This window comes from Calonectris borealis, chromosome 22, assembly GCF_964195595.1.
Source record: "Calonectris borealis chromosome 22, bCalBor7.hap1.2, whole genome shotgun sequence".
Taxonomy (NCBI): Eukaryota; Metazoa; Chordata; class Aves; order Procellariiformes; family Procellariidae; genus Calonectris; species Calonectris borealis.
The window spans coordinates 2,063,228-2,088,855 of NC_134333.1; the positions used below are offsets into that span (position 1 = coordinate 2,063,228).

At 45.8% G+C, this 25,628-nt stretch overlaps 1 protein-coding gene across 1 annotated transcript; it reads right to left on the reverse strand.

Annotated features, from left to right (window-relative positions):
- Positions 1-3,194: 3,194 nt before the first annotated feature.
- Positions 3,195-4,136, reverse strand: LOC142091723 (olfactory receptor 6E1-like). The gene has a single exon (XM_075171103.1). The coding sequence runs from the start codon at positions 4,134-4,136 to the stop codon at positions 3,195-3,197; it is 942 nt and encodes a 313-aa protein (XP_075027204.1).
- Between the last annotated feature and the right edge of the window lie 21,492 nt (positions 4,137-25,628).

Here is a 25,628-nt window from a genome sequence, read left to right on the forward strand (position 1 = left end):
TTACACGGAGGGAGGCAAGAGGGCCAGTTTCTTCCTTAGGGCAGGGAAGCTGTGCTCTGACATGTCTGACCTCTCCCACTCCTTTTACCTCACAGGGTGATTCTGGTGGCCCATTAGTCTGCAATGGGAAGGCTCATGGCAGTGTTTCTTATGGACACAAATATCGCATCTTCCCTGAAGTATTTACCAGTGTCCTATTTTGAAGCCTGGATACGTGAAGAGCTGAGGAAGTTTGCGCTCCAAGACCTCCCTGACTCTCCCTCCTCTGACTAAAATGCTCAGTGCCCCGTTTCCACAATGCATCAAAAATCTGCTGACGCTCAGAGGCTTCCAGGGGCAGCTGAAATGGAGTCAGCGATGCCCTCATGGCATACGCACAGGCTTCTGCACTAAGGAATGTCTCCGTGGTAAGGTAAAAAAGCAGGTCCCAAGCATGCACATTTGCACATTATTCCCTTCCTCCCACTGCTGCCCAACAGTGCTACCTCCTGCTCTGCTTTCCGACCACCAATAAAAACATGTTCAAACTTGCTCGTGTGTGCAGCCCTCTTGGGCACAGGATGGAACGCTTGAGGGTGAGAATGAGGAGGCTCAATGCAATGTGATAGTGACAGTTAGTGAGCTGATACCAGCAGGATATTGTGATCTTTAATGTACGGGATGCCAAAGAAAGCTCTCCTGTGTTATTTCCCTTCGCTGCTGTTAATAACAGAAAGTGTGATTAGTAAATCCAAGGGACAAAAGTCCACTGAAAATCACTGAACAGAAAGGAGAGAGGAATTAATTTTGCCAGTTCTAGACAAGTGGTCTAAGCTGCTTTTGGTATCACAAGGAGATACAGACATTTCTGACATCCTGTTGGCGATTCTATGGCATGAATCCCTGCCTGTTAAGCAGACTATCTTTCAGATGAACAATGCCTTGAACACACTTACTTCTCTTCATTACTCAAAGAATATATTGGGGCAATAATGTTTCCAGGGAATTTAGGGCCTTTTTAGACGTCCCAGGCTATGCCATTTTGTCTCCAGCTGCTGCTCCAGAAGGTATATGGTACATCCTGTGTTGTATCACCCAAATCATGACAATGGCTCTGATACCCTAGAACACTTCTATTTAAGCCATTTTTGAAAGTCAGAAGGGTGATTCCATTGAGATGTTCTGGTACGTTCAGCTTGGCCTGCAGCTCCTACTGTACAGGAGCTGAATCTTGTGGAGCCCCTAAGCCGTATCTACTAGCCCTGTTCATGTTGTAGTCCAGAGCATCTAAAGTAGCACAAGATGCTGGTAAAAGAGAGTTCTTCACTAGGAAGTCAGAATGCCTTTCCTGTCCCCTAGGTGTTCCCTCACCAAGTTTAAGGAAAAGACACCAGGTCTCTCAACCATGAAGGTGTCAGACACAAGTATGGTTATGACAGCAACAGGTTTCTTCTCCTGTTCCGAACTCCACCGATCAGGAGCAGGATTGTTTGACAGATGTACCATCTGACAGTTACCATCACATGAGTTGCTTCACCTGATATTCCTTTCCCCTCCCAAGTTCTTCCCCTTTACCACTAGCTATCCCCTTAAATAAAAAGCCCACCTCTGCTTACCCTTTCCTCACTAGCCAAGGTTTTGTTATGTTTAAAGACTTCTTTCATACTTATGATATAGTTGCTTGGTAATTTCTACCTTGTTGATTAGTTCTGTTAAGCTCGTACTCCCCATTTGTTATCAATAGTGTCCCATCATTTCCCATGTTGCTGATTTTTGGCGATACCCTGAGTCAGGTCAAACTATACACATATTACACCCCTTTTGCTGTCTGCAATGCCTTCTAATCACTCCTGTTGTTGTCTTCTTAGTGTAGGCCAGGGATGACCATGTGTACACATATCCTAACGCCTATTTTTAGATGCCTATACATAGGTCCAAATCAGGTGCTGAATCCAACCCCTGATGTTACGTAAGATTATTCCCATCCCAGTTTCCTAAAATTTAAATAAGATGGGTTCCAGCAACCATGATATGAATTACTGAAACCTGTACATGTTACAGATTTGACACTGTTTCCTTCATCAGTGAACAAAAAATACACAGTTTGTTTCAGAAAACATCTAGCATTCTTCCCACCCTCACTCACTGGATTATAGAGGTAGCTGTGGGAAAATAATGGAAGATTGGCGAGGAGAACTGTAAACATGCTCAAGTGACTTGCAGCTGAGGTATCGAAAAACTCATATATCGTACTAACCGTTGTTTAGCCTTGTGTGTTGGACAAGTAGAACGTCTGTGTTTAGATAACATAGGCCTGTGATAGACTTAGAGGCACCGTACTGAAGACGATTGAGATTCCTGCCCTGCTGTGGGGAAAGATCAAAGCACGGTGGTAAACTACGCCTGTGCGAAACCCTGATATACGGGCGAAAACAGCAGGTTCGGTGATCCTCTAGCATGAACCGAGCCCCGTGGTGCCTGTGTCCCCGCCTGTGTGCCTCTGCCAGGGTACTGCTTTGGGGATCCCCCGGTTGGCGAGGTAACGAAAATAAATTTACTCTTTGCATTTCATCCATGGTTTTATGTTTGTTCCTGCATCCTGCCTGTGCCGGCTCACACAGCAGCCAACACTCTTTACCTGCTGAGGCTCAAAGTGAAGTATATATACATCAGAGAAAGATCTATCACACATCACATATCACTGAGACGCATGAGGATGGAAGGCTCAGGCATTTGTTCACAGATAGCTGACGACGTTATTTTTCCCTCTGTCCCATACCTTCCCATACTTTCTGATTTCATTCCATTGAAGGAACTGTTCTGTGTGTACAAGTGGCTCCTTAAATGACACAGTGATGTGGTTTGCACAAAGCCCTTTGTACTTCCCTTCATTCTTCATGTGGACTTGGACTACCCAGCAAGAGAGTGGTTTGTGGACTAGCTACCACTATCCTAAATCATTCAACATGAAGAAAAGAAAACCAGAAAGCTTGTGGCAAGAAAAAGGAAGGAGAAAAACTGAAAGAACAGGTTTCAATAATTTACAGGAATATTGACAACTGTTTGTAGATGGATTGATGAATGGATGAATGCATGGGTGGATGGATGTGTAGGAATAGGTATGTCAGTGAATGGACGGATGTCTAAGGAGGGACAGAAATGTTATTAAATTATTTTCTTTCACGTTCTCCATTGCGTCCACATTTACGACCACCTCAAATTTCTGGGTGTTTAGAAATAACTATACTCCATTTGATGCTCTCCCTTAGGGCCTCTTGCAACTGTGTGTTCCTCAAGCTATAGATGAATGGATTGAGCAGAGGAGATACCACAGTGTTCAAGATGGACACCACCTTGCTGAGGTCCAGTCTGTTGGTCTGGGTGAGGTACATGAAGATGCAGCTGCCGTACATTATAGACACCACAGTGAGGTGAGAGGCACAGGTGGAAAAGGCTTTCTGTCTGCCAGCCACAGCAGGGATTTTGACCACAGCAGCAATGATGTTGATATAGGATACAGCTGTAATAGCTAGGCTACCCAGTAGGGTGAACACTGCTGAGATTAAAATCATGCACTCTAGGACCTTGGTATTTCCACATTTGAGCTCAATCATTGGTGTGCTATCACAGAAAAAATGATTAATGATGTTTGAACCACAGAATGGCATCTGGAAATATACCACTGATGGAGAAAGAATAAGGACAGCCCCACCAATCCAGGCAGTAATCGCCAGCAGGCTGCAGACTTGTGAATTCATAATGGCCACATAGTGTAGAGGTTTGCAGATGGCCACGTACCTGTCAAAAGACATTACAGCTAACAGGAGAAACTCAGTGGTACCTAGCATGAAGTAGAGAAAAGTTTGAGTGAGACAACCGCTTAAAGAAATTGTTTTTTTGCCTAAAGCCAGGTTGGCCAATGCTTTGGGGATGACAGTGGTGGTAAAGCCAATCTCTACGATGGAGAAGTTCCTGAGGAAGAAGTACATGGGAGTGTGAAGATGACGGTTTATCAGGGTGATGGTGATGATGAGAATGTTACCTGTTAAACTCAAGATGTAGGTGACTAATAGGGTGGTAAAGAACACATACTGGAGTTGATCATCATCAGCAAGACCCAAGAGGATGAACTCCATCACTGTTGTTTGATTCTCCATCTGTAGCTTATCTTTAAACAGATAAAAATATTTTGAGGGAAGCACACAAAAACCAAAAAGTAATGAGCGAGAGTCTCCAAAACCTTGTTCCTGAAACGAGCCAGTGTTCCCTTTTTCCTGGGTGTTCTTCCAGAGCAGAGGATTCACCAAGGCTCAATAAGATCTCCTCTCTGAATTGCCTGCTACCCCTCCTCACTGGTTTCTAAGATGAAGTCTACACTGCCTTTCTGAGTAATACTCAAATTCAATGCTAAGCATGCAAAGGCAAATGAATGCATACTGTAGAAGAAGCTCTTGAGTATGAAGCAGTGATCCGTTCTTCTTCTCCTGTGTCTGATCTTCAGAGCCTAAAGAGACAGTTAAAATAAAATGGGGCGTGTGGGGGGCGGGGAGTGGACAGTTAAAGGGCTGGAGCTTTACGGTGGGTGACCCTGTAAGCATAGGCATACCCAAGGGGAGCTCTGAAAAGGAGCATCACTTGACCGAAGCCTTTATGAATACCTCCACTACCAAGGTTTAACTAAACCTCCCAACAATACTCCTTGTCCTTGGTGTCAGATGCTTAGTTAAATTCATCCCACACACCTCTACCTTACTAAAAATAAGGTGCTAAATCTAAGTAGGCTATCATACTACTAGTATCTAGTACTTTCAGAGAGGAGTTTGTTCCCTGATGAAATGAATAGATGATTAGCCCCTGATTTGCTGAGGAGTGATTCAAAGAAGAGAGGAGTCCATCTCCAGAAACAAACAGAAGATAAAAGTCCGCTCATCCACCTTCAATCATCTTTCCTTGTAGAGAGCTACATGACCAAATCATCTAGAAACCCTTTTTGAACAATGGATATAAAAGGCATTTGCAGGACATGATTCACCTCATGCTAAGGTAGATACCTTAATGACATGAGAAGAAGTGGTTTCCTGGATTGCCTGTAACTATCCCTTAACCAAAAAAAAAGGCAGAGCTGTAGATTTCAGTTTAAGTGAGACAAATCCCAGTTGTGGTGAGTAACTTACATTTGGCCAATTGGGATGGAACTCAGTTGCTTAAACATAGATGTCTAATAACATCTTAAGCACCATTGAGTATTCAGGACTTCAATACAGCGCTGGCAGATTGGACATGTATTTATAGGTTTCTGCAACCTGGAGATGAGACAGGACTTCGTAAGGCATGTAAAATGCCACTGAGGTATTCTACTGACTTTTAAACGTTGTCAGAAGGATCCACTTGAATTCCTAGACTAATGAGACATCTACAGAGGAGTGGCAGGCACTGTGGAGGACCATTGCCCCATTGCCCTTAGGGGACACAATGGGAGGCTGGTCAGGTAACCCTGAGACATTTCAAAAGGAACCAGAAACCTGTACGTATGCAACCAAATCAAGCATTTAATGTTGCCAAATGCCCTAAATGAGGTTCCTAAAACATGTGCAAGTTTTGAGTTAGTCACAGCACGTTTTTCTAATTAGTTGATTACAATAAACATTGGCAGGGATAACTCATCTTCATCTTAAGCAGGTAACGAAGATAAGTCTGAAAATTGCCTTCTGGTCCTCTCTTGCTCTCTCCCCTCACAATACACAGAGCCTAAAGTACTTCCTCAGACTTGGGTGTCTAACTTGTAGAGATGAATACTCCCTGTACTTTTGTGCAATGATTTTAATGAAAATACTTTAATTCATGCCTATTACAATCAAAGAAGGATGAATTACTACTAAAGCTTAACAAGAATCCTGACATTAATCTACCACCAAATCTTGAGGTATAGCAGAGATAATAATAGTAGTAGTAGAAGTAATAATATGGAATATTTAAATTGATAAAGTGACTACTTCTAATAAATTAATTGGACAGCACGTTTAGAGATGTTTGCAAGGGCTAGAAAACCTCTTCTTTTGGGGAGAAGACAATACACATTGTCTTAATACACATGTTTTCATCCCCTTCGAGGAGTTGGATCATATGTCATGCTTCAGATCATCTTTGTTATGGTATTATTATAAAGGAAAAGTACTCACCATGCAGATTGAGAAAATCAAATATTCCTGGGAGGAAGACCTTTTGTTTTATGAACCCTTAGGAACATCTTTCAGATCGTATCAGCTGGTTATTGTTCTGTCACTTAATCCCTTGAAATTGCCTTTTAGCCAAAGAACACTCCTCCTTTTGAGATGCCTTCTCTTTTGAGGAGGATTTTCTTATGCACGGGTCTCAGTGACCTGTCTCGTAAGTGACAAAATCACATCTTTCTTCGTGACATTTCAAGTGTGTAGCTTTTTATAAAACCAACCTATATCCAGCAAAAAGATCTTTTGCACGTGTGCTGGTTATATGCACGTATAACCTGCCTTTCCAAGCACTATATATACTACTAAAAGGTTCAACCCTAACTGCCTAGAAGGAGAAAAAGAAAATGCTTAATTTAGTGCCATTAACATTGCTTCTATTTTGCAATTACTTTACTGGCCTAGCTTTTTCTCAGAACTTTTCCTGTGTGAGTCATTACACCAGAGGTATTTAATTTGGTTTATTCTAGTTTCCTCCCTTCCCAAGATGATGTGTGGTGATCTCCCTAGGAAGATCCTTTGTGGTCTTCTGGGAGTGTAATTGTTTGTCTCAGAAATACCTTCTTCCTTGGCCTATTCAATTGGCTGGGCTTACGGTTCATTCCAAGAGGTAAAAAGTTTAGACAGCAGTGGACATGATTCATCTTACGTGTCTTTAATATCAACATTGTGGAGCTTTGATTCAGTTCCCTACACAGAGCTATCTAGTGGTGAGTTATACCTCAGGGTATCCAGGCTTCTTTTGAGGTTTCAGGAGGGTTCAAGAATCTCAGCCAAAGTCCCAAGGTATCTTCCATGTTACCTATGGTGTGAAATCCAACAACTGCATGAGCTGCAGAGTAAGGACAGGATTAAGGACAGGATTCATCTCAGTTGACAGACCAAATCCAAGACAGTGGTTCAGGGACTGTCTTCAGCCAAGAGAGAAATATTGATCCCTCCAAAGGGTGATTTGTACAATAATTTTAGCCATCAGTCTTAAGAAAAATAAATCACATTCCACAAGTCCTTTTTGGCCGTGCACGGAGCAAACAACTGTAACTTAGAAGTAAAAGCCAGAGGTCACAAAAACTTTGGAAGATTTACGCCCCTCTTTTTCTTGGCTTCATCTTAAGTACCTTCTTTTTTGAAAATGATGCTGACTTGTAATGATCAGCCGACGGGGGTGACAGGGACGTGAAGCACCGATGTAAGTCATCCTAAGTTGCAGCGGGGGAAATGAGCTGCAGATGCAGACATCTGGATTTAGGCATGTACAGTGAAGCTTTGTATCTGTGGGGTGGGTGTCTCAACACCTGATACAGTCAGTGAAGATCCACTTAGTGAAGTCAATTAAGCCAGCAGAGTAATTAATCTGATCAAGTGCAGATCTCCTCTAAAGTGACCTGAAACACACTCTTGGCCTCAGTGGCTGTGTTGACCAGCTCTCCCCCAAACAGCTAGGGGATCAGAAGATCAGAACTTGGGCACCTCGCAAACACAGGGACACCAACATGGAAGACACCAGAGGTGGGAGGAGTCTATTGCCTGAATAGTGATGTCTGAATATCGACATCTAGTGACATTCTGCACACTCAGGGATCCGACCTGCCCTCCAGATGCTGCTTCGGGGCGTGAGAAGCTGAGACTATCCCACAAGTCCTTTGTCAGACTCATCTGAATGTCTTGAATACCATAGGCAGTCTCAAATACCATTAGACACCTGTGTTAAGGCAAATTAACTCCACCCGTGGAGTGTGTCTATGCTGCCAGCTTGAGTAGCAACTTTTCAGTCCAGGGTTGTGTCCCTCTGACACGACACTTTGCAGGAAAATTAGATGGTTCCCAGGATCCCTTCTGCAGAAAAATTTCAAGGTAACGCTCAAAATAAAGCCTCAGAAAGTTTTAGCGGCTTGATCAGGCCAAAGACGGCTTAAAGAGGTCAAATGGATGAGACCACTCCAGGGTTTACTTTCTACATTTAGAAAGTTCTTCAGCTCTCTCAAAGCTACGAGAGGCCACAGAGGACCAAGAGGCAAGTTAGGCCATGCTGATAACATCCCTGAAGTTAATCTAAACTCAGGAAATTCACATCTTCCGAAAGTTCTTGGTACTCCAGGTACATGATAGGGACCTTTACAGTGCATAACCAGCATAATGCTGAGCAATGCCTTTGGATGAAGTAGATCAGTGGTCTCCAAAGTGGGGTGCGCAAGATAATCCATTGGGGCATGGCAATAAAATACTTTTGTACCACTAATATTTTTAAAATAACTTTTAATAAGTGTTTATTTCATTTTCATCTCATCCTTTTTTCATTTCTATTTTTATCTATATAACATGTTAGTAGGTAGCATATGTATATGATCTATAAATAAATAAATACACATATATTGGGGGTGCGTGCTCAAAAATTTTTTACTTATGGGGTGTGCAATCCAAGAAGTTTGGAGATCACTGAAGTAGATGATGCTAAGACCCATGATCGCCATGAGGTACCCGACCAGAAATGCCTGCGCTGTGTGTGTGATGCCTGAAAGGTTGGTACATGAGGAAGTACCAAAGACCTGTGTGATGATACAAAGACCTGTATGATTGATACCAGCCAGAGACCATCTGAAGCACTGACTGTATATCTTCGACGTCACCAGACCTCTCCAGTGGATGATAATCATAAACAGATGCACAGGGCAAGAGGTAAACATCAATGATCTGGACGTAGGAGATGAATGCAAGTTTGCTGATGATACTAAACTGGGAAGTGCTGTTGACTGTCTTGAGGGCTAAAAGACCTTGCAGAGGGATCTAGGTAGATTGGAGCCCTGGGCGGTAATCAATGGCATGAAATTTAACAAAAACAAATGACAAATTCTGCACCTGGGACAGAGTAACACTGGACACAGGTATAAATTGGGAGAGGAGTGGCTGGAGAGCAGCCCTTTAGAAAGGGATCGGGGGGGGCTGGCTGACAGCAGGCTCAATACAAGTCAGCAGGGTGCCCTGGCAGCCGAGAGGCCAAACCGCATCCTGGGGTGCATCAGACACAGTACAACCAGCCAGCAAAGAGAGGGGATTATCCTGCTGTATTTAGCGTTGGTGTGGCCTCACCTTGAGTACTGTGTGTGGTTCTGGGCCCCACAATTTAAGAAGGATGTGAAAGTACTTGAATGCATCCAGAGGAGGGCAACAAAGCTGGTGAAAGGGCTGGGAGGCGTGTCATCTGAGGAGGGGGTGAGGACTTTGGGTTTGCTAGTTTGGAGAAAAAGAGTCTGAGGGGGTGACCTCATTGCTCTCCACAGCTTCCTGCGGAGGCAAAGTGGAGAGGAAGGTGCTGATCTCTTCTCCCTGGTATCCAGTGACAGGATGCGTGGGAATGGTTCAAAGCTGTGTCAGGGGAGGTTCAGACTGGACATTAGGAAGCATTTCTTTAAGGAGCGGGTGGCCAAACACTGGAACAGGCTTCTTAGACGGGTGGTCGATGCCCCAAGCCTGTTAGTGTTCAAGAGGTATTTGGACAATGCCTTTAATAATATGCTTTAACTTCTGATCAGCCCTGAAGTGGTCAGGCAGTTGGACTAGACAATCGTTGTAGTCCCTTCCAACTGGAATAGTCTATTCTATTCTATTCTATTCTATTCTATTCTATTCTATTCTATCTGAAATCATATCAACAAATAAAGTGCAAATGTAGCTTTAGGCTGAGGGAAAACTTGGAAAATTTGACATTTCGATCTTCATGTGGAACTGCAGGGCCTTGATTCAGGTTGCCGTCAGGTTACCTAGGATGTCTCTGGGTAACCCCTTTCCAATGCTGGACTGCTTTTCAAGGTGAAAAAGGTTTCCTTTAAACACAGTCCTCTTGTTTCCCATCTTCCCACCCTGCACAACTATGAAGAGCCTGGCTCCCTCTTTTTCATAACACTCATAACAGGTACTGAACGGCTGTTGTTAGATTCCTTGGAAGCCTTCCTTCCTCCAGGATCAACAAATCCTCTTCCCTCAGCGGTTCCTCGCATGACATGTGCTAAAGCCACCAACCACCTTAGTATCCCTCCTCTGAACTTGCTCCAGTTTGTTTGCTCCAGTTTCCTGAACCAGGGGACCCAAAACTTCATGCAGTAGACTAGATGTGGTCTAATGAGTGCCAACTAGGGGAGAACAATCAATTCCCTTGATCTAGTGGCTATGGACCTGTTAACGCAACCCAGCATGCTGTTGATTTTATTTGCTGCCAGGGCATACTGCTTGTTTTATGTTCAGCTTGCTGCTCACGGGGTCCTCTAAGTGCTCTTCCACAGAGCTGTTTTCAAGACAATCACTTGACAGTCTGTATTTTTGCCAGAAGTGAAGGTACATCTGTTCTTGCTAAATTTCTTGCAATTCCTTTTGGCCCCATTCCTCCTGCCTAAGTCCTTCTGAAGGGCAGCCCTGCCTTTAGGCGTATTGACTGGTCCCCTCCATTTGGTGTCATCTGTGAAACTGACAAGAATGCACTCCCTTGCCCCTCCTCCAGGTCACTGATAAACATGGTGGGTCCTGGTATAGACCCCCACAGCACTCCACTTACTATTAACCTCCAAGTTGAAGACAACTGATTAGTCACTATCTTCTGAGGACAATTGTCCAACTGGTTTTTCACCCATCTAATTGTCCACTCATGCAGACCATAATGACCTAACTTAGATACAAGGATTTTGTGGGAAGCAATGCTGAAAGCCTTGCTAAAGTCAAGGTAAATGATATACCGTGCTCTCTCCCTGGACCATAAATCTAGTTAATTTATCGTAGAATCATAGAATGGGTTGGGTTGGAATGGACCTTGAAAGATTGTCTAGTCCAACCCCCCTGCCATTGCTCAAATCCCCCGCCAACCTGACCTTGAATACTTCCAATGATGGGACATCCACAACTTCTCTGGGCAACCTGTTCCCGTGACTCACCACCCCCATCATAAAAAGTTTCTTCTTTATAGCTAATCTAAATCTAAAATGCTTTTACAAGTATATTAATGACAAAAGGAGAGCCAAGGAGAATCTCCATCCTCTACTGGATGCGGGGGGGATCGTTGCCACCAAGGACAAGGATAAGGCTGAGGTACTTAAGGCCTTCTTTGCCTCAGTCTTTAGTAGTCAGAGCAGTTATCCTCAGGGTACTCAGCCCCCTGAGCTGGAAGACAGGGACAGCGAGCAGGATAAACCCCCCATAATCCAAGAGGAAGCAGTTAACGACCTGCTATGCCACCTGGACGCTCACAAGTCCATGGGGCCGGATGGGATCCACCCGAGGGTACTGAGGGAGCTGGCGGAGGAGCTTGCCAAGCCGCTCTCCATCATTTACCAGCAGTCCTGGTTAACTGGGGAGGTGTCGGACGACTGGAGGCTTGCCAATGTGACGCCCATCTACAAGAAGGGCCGGAAGGAGGATCCGGGGAACTACAGGCTGGTCAGCCTGACCTCGGTGCAGGGGAAGATTATGGAGTGGTTCGTTTTGAGGGTGCTCACGAGCCATGTGCGGGACAACCAGGGGATCAGGCCCAGCCAGCATGGGTTCATGGAAGGCAGGTCCTGCTTGACCAACCTGATCTCCTCCTATGACCAGGTGATCTGCTAATGGATGAGGGAAAGGCTGTGGATGTGGTCTACCTGGACTTCAGTAAAGCCTTTGACACTGTCTCCCACAGCATTCTCCTCGAGAAGCTGGTGGCTCACGGCCTAGACAGGTACACTCTTCGCTGGGTAAAAAACTGGCTGGACGGCCAAGCCCAGAGAGTTGTGGTCAACAGAGTTAAATCCAGTCAGCAGCCGGTCACGAGCAGTGTTCCCCAGGGCTCAGTACTGGGGCCGGTCCTGTTTCAATAATTTATCAATGATCTGGACAAGGGGATCGAGTGCTCCCTCAGTAAGTTTGCAGACGACACCAAGCTGCATGGGAGTGTTGATCTGCTGGAGGGTAGGAAGGCTCTGCAGAGGGACCTGGACAGGCTGGATCGATGGGCTGAGGCCAACTGTACGAGGCTCAACAAGGCCAAGTGCCGGGTCCTGCACTTTGGACACAACAACCCCAGGCAACGCTACAGGCTTGGGGAAGAGTGGCTGGAAAGCTGCCCAGCGGAGAAGGACCTGGGGGTGCTGGTCAACAGCCAGCTGAACATGAGCCGACAGTGTGCCCAGGTGGCCGAGAAGGCCAACGGCATCCTGGCCTGTATCAGAAATAGTGTGGCCAGCAGGAGTAAGGAGGTGATCATGCCCCTGTTCTCGGCACTGGTGAGGCCGCACCTCGAATACTGTGTTCAGTTTTGGGCCCCTCACTCCAAGAAGGACATGGAGGTGTTGGAGCGTGTCCAGAGGAGGGCAACGAAGCTGGTGAAGGGCCTGGAGCACAAGTCTGATGGGGAGCGGCTGAGGGAACTGGGGTTGTTTAGTCTGGAGAAGAGGAGGCTGAGGAGAGACCTCATCGCGCTCTACAACTACCTGAAAGGAGGTTGTAGTGAGGTGGGTGTTGGTCTCTTCTGCCAAGTAACAAGCGATAGGACGAGAGGAAATGGCCTCAAGTTGCGCCAAGGGAGGTTTAGACTGCACATTAGGAGAAATTTCTTCACTGTAAGAGTGGTCAGGCCTTGGAACAGGCTGCCCAGGGAAGTGGTTGAGTCACCATCCCTGGAAGTATTTAAAAGACATGTAGATGAGGCGCCTAGGGACATGGTTTAGTGGGCATGGTGTGTTGGGTTGACGGTTGGACTCGATGATCTTAGAGGTCTTTTCCAACCTTAATGATTCTATGATTCCATGATAAATCTATCCTCTTTTAGTATAAAACCATTGCCACTTGTCCTGTCACCACAGGCCTTGGTAAAAAGTTGTTCTCTGTCTTCCTTAGAAGCCCCCTTTATAAGTTGAAAGGCCTCAATAAGGTCTCCCTGGAGCCTTCTCTTCTCCAGGCTGAACAACCCCAACTCCCTCAACCTTTCTTCAGAAGAGAAGTGTTCCAGTCCACTGATCATTTTCATGGCCCTCCTCTGGACCCGCTCTAACAGGTCTGTGTCCTTCTTGTACTGGGGACTCCAGAACTGGATGCAGTACTCCAAGTGGGGTCTTATGAGACCCCTTTGACCTGCTGGCTGTGCTTCTTTTGATGCAGCCCAGGGTACGACTGACTTTCTGGGCTGCAAGTGCACATTACTGGCACATGTCCAATTTTTCATCCACCAGGACCCCCAAGTTCTTCTCTGCAGGGCTGCTCTCAGTCCACAGATCCCCAGTCTGTACCGATTCTGGCGATTGCCCCAACACCAGTGCAGGGCCTTGCACTTGGCCTTGTTGAACTTCATGAGGTTCACATGAATCCACTCCTCAAGCCTGTCAAGGTCATTCTTGATGGCATCTCTTCCCTCAAGTGAATCAGCTGCACTACTTGGCTTGGTGTCATCTGCAAACTTGCTGAGGGTGCACTCGATCCCACTGTCTATATCATTGATGAAGATATTAAACAGTACTGGTCTCAATACGGACCCTTGAGGGACACCACTCATCACTAATCTCCATCTGGACATTGAGCCATTGACCACCACCCTCTGGATGTGACCATCCAACCAATTCCTCATCCGCCAAGCAGTCCATCCATCAAATCCATATCTCTCTGGTTTAGAGAGAAGGATGTTGTGGGGGACCATGTCAAAGACCTTACAGAAGTCCACATAGATGACATCAGTATCTCTTTGTCCTCCAGTCCCTGCCTTGAGATTCAGGGACCTGACAGATATGGAAAAAGTGATGCAAAAAAATTGTTGGGTAGCTCAGCCTTCTCCATGTTGGTTGTCACTAGATCTCCCCTCTTATTTACCAGGGGGGTACATTTTCTTTAATCTTCCTTTTCTGGCCAATGTACCTGTAGAAGCCCTTCTTATGGTTCTTTGCATCCCTTGCCAAATTCAGCTCCAACTGTGCCTTAGCTTTCCTGATCCCATCCCTACACATCCAGGCAGCATCCCTATGTTCTTCGCAGGATATGTGTCCCTGGTTCCACTGCCTGTGCATTTCCTTCTTACACTTTAATTTGACCAGGAGGTCCTTACTGAGCCATGCTCGTCACCTGCCTTCCTTGTCTGATTTCTTACACATGGGAATCAAAAGCTCTTATGCTCCAAGGAAAATTTCCTTAAAGAAGTGCCAGCCATATTCTGCTCCTTTATCCCTGAGGGCAGTTTCCCAGGGGCTCCCATCCACTAATTCCTTAAACAATTGAAAGTTTGCTCTCTCAAAATTCAGGGTCCTGACTCTACTCTTCACCTGGTCCATATCTCTCAAGATGGTGAATTCTACCAGGGCATGATCACTGCATCCCAAGCTGCCACCAGTCTTGACCTCTCTATTTAGTCCTTCCAAGTTGTTTAGCAACAGGTCTAGTAACGCTTCTCTGGTCAGGCTGTCTATCACCTGGATTAAGAAATTATCCTCAATGCATTCCAAGAGTCTCCTGGACTGCTCACAGCTTGCTGCTCTGCTTTTCCAGCAGATGTCAGGGTGACTGAAGTCCTCCAGCAGGATCAGTGTGATGCTTCCTCTAGTTGAAGCAAGAACGCTTTGTCAACATCCTCCTCTTGACTGGATGGCCTGTAGTAAACACCAACCATGAGGTCTCCTTTGTTGGCTTGGCCATTAATTTTTATCCACAAGTTCTCAACTTGTTTGTTGCTGTTTTTCAAAGACAGTAATAGGCAGTCAGGTTGATCATGTTGATCAGGTTTTACCCTTGGTACATGCAGCCTGACTTTTCCCAAATTACCTTCGTCTCCTCTATGTGGCCTGAAAAGTGTTCCAAGAGGAGTAGCTCCTTCATTTTCTAGGATTCTTTGTGTCATTTGAGATGCCAGAGTTTATGTAGGGAATCAGTACAAGACTGATAGAGAGAGTGCAGGACCCAGCAGAAAGTCGAGTGGCAAAGTATGATATCCGGGGGTTATTCTGAGGCATTCATCGTTGCCATGCACATCTCTGCGGGCAGGTGAACCCTGATGTTAGGTTACACATGGTAACTGTTCACTGTTGCACTTCCTTTATTCTTTTGAGCCAATGTTCCAGTCCCAATCTTCATGCCTTTTAAGACCAAAAATATTACTTGGAAGACAGGAATCAAGACACACTGAAAAGTTTACAGTAGTGTTCAAACAGTGAAGGATGCAGAGAGGGGACTAGGAGATCATGAGATCACCTGGAGTGTCAAAACTGTGTGACAAAGTAGTGTTTCTGAGATCATGGCTAACACCTCCCAAAGACTTCCAGTCCCCCTCAGGTCCCTGCACAGACAGATTGAGCTGAGAGCTGGGAATTCTGACTGAGATCATCTCACTGATTTACTTGAAAAGGTTAAAGCAGAGTATCACATTGGCATTTTCTGGCTTTACATGGAATAAATACAGCAGAATTTTACTTTGAATCTCTACTCATGAGCGGTACAGAGCTCCAGGGACTACGTTGAACAAATCCTGAGAAAGAAAGCCTCCCATTTCATGCCTGAAAGCCAAGAATATGAAAATGCATCGCTCACTTGAATAGTAATTCAGATTGGCTCTGCCTGTCAGTTCAGACTCAAAAGAAGGACTGAGCGATTTGAGCCATCTTATCCAGTAGGCAGCAGAGGGAGCAGAGGGAGGAAAGTCGGGTCAAGAGCAGACAGGAGCCATGAATGGTAGGGCTGGAGAATGGGAGACCTGTGAAAGGAAGAGCTGGTCCAAAGACCAGCACACTAAGTTCTTCATTCATTTCATTAACCTGTTTGAAAAGCTTACTGTAGGAGAAGTGCAAAGGCAGACAGAACAGGAGATGCAGAGCTCTAATGCTTCCGGTATCAAGGGTTGGGTTCCACACCATCTTCCTCTTGAGGCTGATTTTCACTGGTCAAGTGTGGTGTGTCTCAGCTTGGGCAAGATGGTTTCCACAATAAACAGTTGAATATTCTTTTCAAATTGATCTGACCAGACTGCTGATATTTACTATGCCAATACCAGAACATGACCCCGTAACCCTGAGGCTATTTCCATTTTTAGTGGTGAACTGATAGAGTTGGACTGTCCTTCACACCTGTTTTTTGATGTAATTCATGTCTTTAGGAGACATCTATTCCTTCCTGTTGCAATAAAAGGAGTTTAGGATAATTGGCTTAGACCTGTACTTCTGACATTTTGGACCCCTTTAGAGAGATGAAGGCTAAGAATGATCAGGGGGAAGAAAAAAAAAAACAAACCAAAACAAAACAAAAATTGCACCTTTCATTGTGAAGTTGACCTAAAATGCTTGTTGTATGAGAACAGCTGCCCCACCTGAAAGATGAGAGAGCTCTTTCATTGATCGTAAGCCTGGGATGGCTAACTTCATTTCCCTACTTAAACACCTACTCTTTGATTGGGTGAATTCTGCCCCTAGACTCAAGATGGGGGAGAAGTTGGGGGAAGAGCAGAAGGGATAAGAAATATGAAGTAGAAGACAAAGCCTTTCTCTGGTGAGTTTGTTAGGGCAATTTTAGTTGGACACAAAGAGGCTCAACCAGCAGGATATGCGTATCTTAAAGTATAAAGCAATCATTTTTATCAAGCGCACATGAAAGATAGCTAGGGTATAACAAGCCATTATGCTTATGTCCCCCGATACAGCACTCCAAGAGTCTGTGCTGGTGAGGTAAGCATCAGTCAGAAGAATTAGCCTCCACAACTCCCTGGAATGTATCCTTGGGTCAGGGCAATTGAGGCTTATTGGTACACTCGTGGCCCTGACACTTAGTGCTGCAGAGTTATGGTCTGCCACAAACTCCATCAACACTGATGACACTGTGTATTGGGTTTACACGGCAAGGATTTGGTAGCAAAGGGGCTCCAGGGCTGGCTTCTGTGAGAAGATGCCAGAAGCTGTCCCTATGTTGGACAGACCAATTCCAGCCGTGGCCACCTCCAAGACGAACCCACTGCTGGCCAAAGCTGAGCCAATCAGTGATAATGGTAGCGCCTCTGTGATAACATACTTAAGAAGGGGTAAAAACTGCTGTGCAACAGCAACAGGGAGAGAGCAGTGAGAATATGTGAGAGAAACAACTCTGCAGATACCATGGTCAGGGAAGAAGGAGGGGCAGGAGGTGTTCCAGGCACCGGAGCAGATATTCCCCTGCAGCCCATGGTGAAGACCATGGTGTGGCAGGTTGTCCCCCTGCAGCCCATGGAGGTCCATGGTGGAGCAGATACCCACCCTGCAGATATCGTGGAGGACGCCACGCCAGAGCAAGGGTATGACCCCTGAAGGAAGCTGTGACCCCATGGAGACCTCACGCTGGAGCAGGCTCTTGGCAGGTCTTGTGGCTCCATGGAGAGGAGCCCACACTGGAGCAGGTTTTCTAGCAGGACCTGTGCCCCACGGGGGACCCATGCTGGAGCAGTCCATTCCCAAAGGACTGCACCCCATGGAAAAGACCCATGCCAGAGGAGTTTGTGAAGAACTGCAGCCCGTGAGAAGGACCCATGTTGGAGGAGTTTGTGAAGGACTGTCTCCCATGGGTGGGACCTCATGCTGGAGCAGGGGAAGAGCATGAGGAGGAAAGAGCGGCAGAGACAACGTATTATGAACTGGCAGCAATCCCCATTCCCCCTGACCCTGCGCCGCTCAGGGAAAAGAGGTAGAGAATTCAGGAGTGAAGTTGAGCCTAGGAAGAAGGAAGGGGTGGGGCGAAGGTGTTTTTAGATTTGTTCTTATTTCTCATTGTCCTACTCTGCTTTGATTGGCAATAAATTAAATTAATTTCCCCAAGTTGAGTCTGTTTTGCCTGTGATGGTAATTGCTGAGTGATCTCCCTGTCCTTATCTCGACCCATGAGCCTTTCGTCATATTTTCTCTCCCCTGTCCAGCTGAGGAAGGGGAGTGATAGAGTGGCTTGGTGGGCACCTGCCAGCTAGCCAACGTCAACCCATCACACACTGGTGATGGACTGAATGGATTGATGATTCCTGCCCAGCCCCTGACTAGCCTGACTTGCATCCCTCCTTCTTTTTAGATTTTAGAACTTTTGTGCAGTTTTTGTGTGGTTTTGAATCCTTGAGTTAGCGATGATAACACTTCCCCAACTCCGCTTCTGTCCGTAATCGGACAGTACTCCTTTCTTCTCTATAGACTTCCTCACAGATTTTTTGTAGTTGTCTGAGTGATAATTACACAGCTGTGCCATAACACAGCTGTGTCTTAGATCCTTAGATCCTGGCTAGGGTGGGGGCTTACAGCGGGCTCTGCAGACATAGGATTGCAGCTCTCTCCCCTGATGGCCTGGTATCTTCTGATCATCAGCGCTATCTATTTGGTCAATATTAGAGTCTGGTATGAGGCCAAGTCTCTGCTTACACCCCTAACTAGCAGGCTGCAGACACCAAAAGACCTAAGCTCTTCTTAGTGACAGTGTCTGTGGCTAAACGCCATCTTACCCCTACTTCCATGGTTCATTCATTCATGTTGTCATTCTGCTCAGGTCTTGAGCCGTGATGCTTTAGCTTTGCTAAACAAGCCAGCTGCAATAATAAACATTTGACAATACCATGAAAATTTATTATCTCAGTATTTTAAAAATTAAGTTGTCAGAGTCTCTCTCCAGCATAAACATTCAAATGCAATTTTATGTGTGCATACTATAAAACAATATATCATTTAATAGCTTTAAATACACAAAAATATTGATGTTAAATGTTTGCTATTCAGTGATAGCAACTATGCAATTGCATATGATGTTCTAATGCATACCTAAAATAAATTTGTCATATCTTGTTGCAAACACCAGCGAGCTATACAAATATCAGCAGTTTGTAGTAATAACATCATTAGTTCTTTTGCTATCCATTGAGCAGTTTGCCCTATTGTCAGTCATGTCATTCACAGAGCCCCAAAAATCTCTCATTCTACCTTTTCTTTTATTAACTAATCTTCCCTCCAATGACGTACAGTTTTCTGTGATCTTTTGTTGTTAATTTGCTTCGTTCCCTTTAGTTTCATCTTTCCCTTCTGGCAAATCAGTAAATTTTATATTTTGCAAGAAATAAAAATAAATTGAAAAAGGTCATGGGTCAAGATAAAGACCAGATCACTTACCAATTACAATCATGGGTAAACCAGACTTGACTTTGGGACAATTAATTTAATTTCTTGCCGTTAAAATAGAATACAATGATGAGAAACAGAGACAAAAAAACCCTTCTGCCCATCCCCCTCTTCTTCCCAGGCTCAAATTCACTCCTTCACTCCTGACTTCTCGACCTCCGACCCAACTCTAAGACACAGGGGGGATGGGGAATGGGGGCTGTGATCAGTTTGTAACATTTCGTTTCTGCCACTCATTCCTCCTCACACTTTTCCCTGCTCCAGCATGGGGTTGCTCTCATGGGCTGCAGTCCTTCAAGATAAACGTGCTCCACCGTGGGCTCTCCACAGGCCACAGTTCCTTCAAGGCATATCCACCAGCTCCACTGTGGTCTCATTCATGGGCTTCAGTGTGGATATCTGCTCTAGAGTGGTCCTCTTCACAGACTGCAGGGAAATACTTGCCCCACCGTGGTCTTTCCCACGGACAGCAGGGGAATATGTGGTCTGGCACCTGGAGCACCTCCCTCTCCTTCTCGGGCCTTGGTGTTCACAGGATTGTTTCTCACTTTGTTTTTCCTCACTCCTCACTGCCATGCAGCATTTTGCCCTTTTAGAAATATTTTTTCGGAGAGGTGCCACCAGCTTTGCTGATTGGCTCAACGCTGGTCTGAGGTGGGTCCATTGACAAGCTGGCTGGAACTGTCTGTGTCTAGCATGAGGGCAGCATGAAGGCAGCCCCTGGCCTCTTCTCATGGAGGCCACGCTGCTAAACACCACCTCCCTACTGAACACCACTTCCATTTCCTACTCTGGTTGTGTCACCCAAATCTTTGTTTTCTGTGCTGCAACCAGCTTAACCTTTCTCACCACGATGACCTATGACTGTTAGGTCACTATCTGCAAACCACCGAACTATGAGTCATGAACAGGAAACCTTGCACGCCGATGGTAACCAGAGGATGGATTACAGCTGTTTTTGACTCTGCGTTGCACACTGACAATACTGTAGAATCATAGAATCACAGAATGATTGAAGTGAGAAGGGACCTCCAGTGGTCATCTGATCCAACCCCCCTGCTCAAGCAGGGCCACCTACAGCCAGCTGCTCAGGACAAATTCCAGATGGTTTTTTAATATCTCCAAGCATGGAGACTCCACAATATCTCTGGGCAACCTGTACAGGTGCTCGGTCACCCTCACAGTAAAACATGTTTCCTTATGTTCAGACAGAACCTCTCGTGTTTCAGTTTGTGCCCATTGCGTCTTGTACTGTCATTGGACACCACTGAAAAGAACCTGGCTCTGTCCCCTTTACACCTTACCTGAAGGTATTTATATACATGCATAGGATCCCACCAGAGCCTTCTCTTCTCCAGGGTAAACAGTCACAGCTCTCTCAGCCATTCCTGATAGGAGAGATGTTCCAGTCCTTCATCATCTCCATGTCACTTTGTTAGACTCTCCCCAGTATGTCTACGTCTCTCTTTAACTGGGGAGCCCAGAACTGCCCACAGTACTCCAGGTGTGGCCTCACCAGTGCTGAGTAGAGGGGAAGGATCACCTCCCTCAACCTCCTGGAAACACTCATAGAATCATAGAATCATAGAATATTTCAGGTTGGAAAGGACCTTTAAGGATCATGTAGTCCAAACCCCCTGCAATGAGCAGGGACATCTTCAACTAGATCAGGTTGCTCGGAGTGCTGTCCAACCTGACCTTGAGTGTTTCCAGGGATGGGGCATCTACCACTTCTCTGGGCAATCTGTTCCAGTGTTTCACCACCCTCATCGTAAAAAATTTCTTCCTTATATCTAGTCTGAATCTACCCTCTTTTAGTTTAAAACCATTCCCCTTTGTCCTGTCGCAACAGGCCCTACTAAAAAGTCTGTCCCCATCTTTCTCATAAGCCCCCTTTAAGTACTGAAAGGCCGCAATAAGGTCTCCCCAAAGCCGCCTCTTCTCCAGGCTGAACAACCCCAACTCTCTCAGCCTTTCTTCATAGGAGAGGCGTTCCATCCCTCTGATGGTCTTGTGGCCTCCTCTAGACCCACTCCAACAGGTCCATGTCTTTCTTGTGCTGAGGGCTCCAGAGCTGGATGCAGTACTGCAGGGGGGGTCTCACCAGCGCAGAGTAGAGGGGCAGAATCATCTCCCTCGACCTGCCAGCCACGCTGCTTTTCATGCAGCCCAGGATACGGTTGGCCTTCTGGGCTGTGAGCGCACATTGCCAGCTCATGTCCAGCTTTTTGTCCACCAGTACCCCCAAGCCCTTCTCCACAGGGCTGCTCTTAATCTCTTCATCCCCCAGCGTGTACTGATACTGGGGATTGCCCCGACCCAGGTGCAGGACCTTGCACTTGGCCTTGTTGAACCTCATGAGGTTCACATGGGCCCACTTCTTGAGCTTGTCCAGGTCCCTCTGAATGTGTCACCATCCCTCAGGCGTGTCAACCGCACCACTCAGCTTGGTGTCGTCTGCAAACTTGCTGAGGGTGCACTCGATCCCACTGTCTATGTCATTGATTAAGATATTAAACAGTACTGGTCCCAATACGGACCCCCAAGGGACACCACTTATCACTGATCTCCATCTGGACATTGAGCCATTGACCACCACCCTCTGGATGCGATCATCCAACCAATTCCTCATCCACCAAGCAGTCCATCCATCAAATCCATATCTCTCCGGTTTAGAGAGAAGGATGTTGTGGGGGACCGTGTCAAAGACCTTACAGAGGTCCACATAGATGACATCAGTAGCTCTTCCCTTGTCCACTGATGTAGTCACTCCATCATAGAAGGCCACTAAGCTGGTCAGGCAAGACTTGCCCTTGGTGAAGCCTTGCTGAAGTCTTGAATCACCTCCCTGTCCTCCATGTGCCTTAGCATAGCTTCTAGGAGCTTCTAGGAGCTGTTCCATGGTCTTCCCAGGCACAGAGGTGAGGCTGACAGGTTGGTAGTTCCCAGGGTCCTCCTTTCTACCCTTTTTAAAAATGGGTGCAATGTTTCCCTTTTTCCAGTCACTGGGGACTTCACCTGACTGCCATGACTTTTCAAGTGTCATGGAGAATGGCATCAGCCAATTCCCTCAGGACTCGGATGCATCTTGTCAGGTCCCATAGACTTATGTATGTTCAGGTTCCTCAGGTAGTCACGAACCTGATCTTCTCTTACAGGGGGAGGGACTTTGTTCCCTGTTTTGCGGTCCATCCACTCGAGAGGTGTGGGAAGAGAGGTTGCCAGTGAAGACTGAGGCAAAAAATTGTTGAGTACCTCAGCTTTCTCCTCGTCCGTTGTTACCAGTTTGCCAGTCGTGTTCTTCACAACTTCAGGGGGGGTATGCTTTCTTTGACCTTCCTTTTCTGGCTGACATAGCTGTAGAAGCCCTTATTATTCTTTGCGTCCCTTGCCAAGTTCAACTCCAGCCATGCCTTGGCCTTCCTGACACCATCCCTACACAACCGGGCAGCGTCCCTGTACTCTTCCCAGGATCCCTGTCCCTGCTTCCACTGCTTGTGCATTTCCTTCTTGCCCTTTAGTTTGACCAGCAGGTCTCGACTCATCCATGCCAGTCTCTTGCCTTCCTTTCCTGATTTCTTACACCTGGGGATTGAGAGCTCTTGCTCCTAATGGAACTGCTCCTAATGCAGCCCAGGACACCATTAGCCGCCTTTGCTGTAAGGCCACATTATGAGTCTGTTCCTTCATTTCATGTGTAGAAATCATTTCATGCCTTTAAGGATGCATCTCACTTGCAGCTGGGTTTTGTAATACCAGTGTCTCCGTGTGAGTTATGCCTCTATGCTTCAAATATACTCAATGGAGAGCAAGAAAATGAAAGGACGTGAGGGAGACATTCAGGTCCCCATAGCAAGAACACCTATATTTGATCAGCTGAATCATTTCTTCGGCTCCACTGGTTGTTCTGACCGTTGGTTGCCTGACTCACAAATAAACACCAGGATTTGGGTGCCCAGACATAGGTCCGTTAATCTCTCCTCAGGTCAACTCGGAGGAGTCCCGCCCAAGAACATCCACAGAAGGTCAGACGGAAGCCTCACCTTGCTTGGTAACTTGATTCTTTAGACAACCATTAGTGTATAGGCAAGACTAGAAGAATAAGTCAACGTATACTGCTAAGGCTACAGAATATTTTGCTAGCCTCCAGAAACTTGTGCAGCAGAATATACTGTCATTCTTAGACATCATAGCTCATTTAATTCCTGTGACTGTGTTGACTGGACCTGCAGGGATAATAATGAAGATTTAAATGCCCAATTTACATCTTCATTTGGATACCTAGAGTTAAGTATCCTCACCTTCACCTGATTCTTGCCCATGCTGACTACACAGCTGAATCATGCTGTCCCCTGTCATGAAGAGTTCTTCACTGACTATAAAGTAACAGCAGATATTTTGAACACGTGAAGACATCTACATTGGGGTGTCTTCATCAGCAAATGGAAGTTAAGCATTGGGCTTTTTCTTACTAAAAGAACTAGGAAAGGAAAATATGTTTTGTCCTCATTTTGGTGAAAATAGATTCTTCCCTACAAATTCTCCTGGGGTTTATCTTTCCCAGAAAGAAATGGATTTTCTTTAGTGCTGTCAAAGAAGTCTTCTGTTCACCCTGGGCACCTGGTCCTCTGAATGTCCACAGGGTAGAACTGACTGTTAATTACTTGTCTCCCTCTGGAGTGAACAAACACATTTGTGGAGTAGACCACTCCAGCAATCCCTTTCAAGAGGCAGTGTGAATAAGACTGGAACAGGTTTTGTTCTTTCTGCTCTACGCAGTCAGCTGACACTACCTAGGAAAGCTCTGCAGTGTCAAACACCTGCAATGGCTCTCAGGCAATACCCTCAGCGCTACAATGCAAACCCTCAGCTCCATGTCATGGAAGCTTTCTCCTGGTTTTGCTTTGTTTGGGTTTGGGTTTTTTGGTGACTAAGCATAGCCCTCATAATAGTTTAGGATTTTTGAACAGGGGGAAAAAGGTCCCTACACACAGGCACACATAAATTTAGGGCCACAGATGCACCATGTGATATTCAGAATAGATGCTCAAACAAGTGCTACACAGTGGTGGGATGTCCCACCATGCAATGTCTTAGGAGGTGGAAGTCATTCCTTCCTGGGAACTGTTCTGTCAGTTTGAAGAAGGTATTAGCTTTGCTACAGTGAGAGCCCATTTAGTACAATAGGAGTAGGTGGGTGGGTCAAAACAGTGTGTGCTCTGCTACTTGAGAGGAGATGCCACTGTACAAAGTGAATGTGCAAAGGGTTCGTACAAAGTGAAACAGTTCACGTCCATCTAAGCTGTTCCATAAGCTGAAATAATACAGTTAGAGGGGATAATTTAGAGATTCTCTTCTGAATCACACCCCTACCCCAAAGTAAACCAGGACAGGTAGACACTGCCACTGCCTGTGCTGGGAGAAGTCCACCACAGTAGCTTATCTTTAGTCATCCATCTTCAGCGAAAAGAACATGACCAAGCATCTTTTCTATTTACAAAGACAGAAATGAGGGAACACTGGAAAAAGTGAGTGCAACAGAGGTGTTGGAGCTGAAGTTTCTCCACTTCTTCAGCTGTATAAACACAACCTGGTTTCCTGCACAACAAGAAAAGGATTGTTACTAACCATTCCCATCCACAAGATAGGAATCTGGGTTGCACTAGGAGAATGAGTCAGGTGACAAAATGTAGGTATCTAGGGCCACTGGACTTGCCTTGGGATAGCTAAGTGGGCCTCTACATGTCACTCCAGAAGAACAAAAGTCCTCTTTCTGCTCTTTCTGGCCCGGGCCCACTGGATTGTCTTCAGGTATCCTGAGACTTTACAAAGGGTATTGGGCACCTCTCCGCAGGAAACCAAAACCTCACGTAGAACCTAGATAGCTGTCTCTGAAGTAGAAATGTACCTGCCAGTCAGACAAACCATGCCTGGAACTCAGATGGCTCTATTGTCTGGACCTCCAATGACTATTGGGAAATGTGCTTGTAGATGCCTTAATGTAGATTTCTTCTTTCTGAAGTAAATCCTGCCCTTGAAGTTCTAATCTGATGAATTCCACCCTTTCTGAACTTCCAACAATGCTGTAGGTCCCCAAATGCAGTTTAAACATTGTGCCTGTCAAAGACATCAGTGTAGGCCCTAAGAAACGAGCATTGGGTCCAAAACAAAACCAGAGAATGAACACAGAAAATGGAAAATACAACTTCCCTGGTTCTCCCCCAACAATCGACAAGTGGCATTTCAGCATAAAGCAGGCAGTTTCTAATTATCTTGTGTGATATACAGTCTGCCTTCATCATCTGAAGTGCACACTGCTGAGACG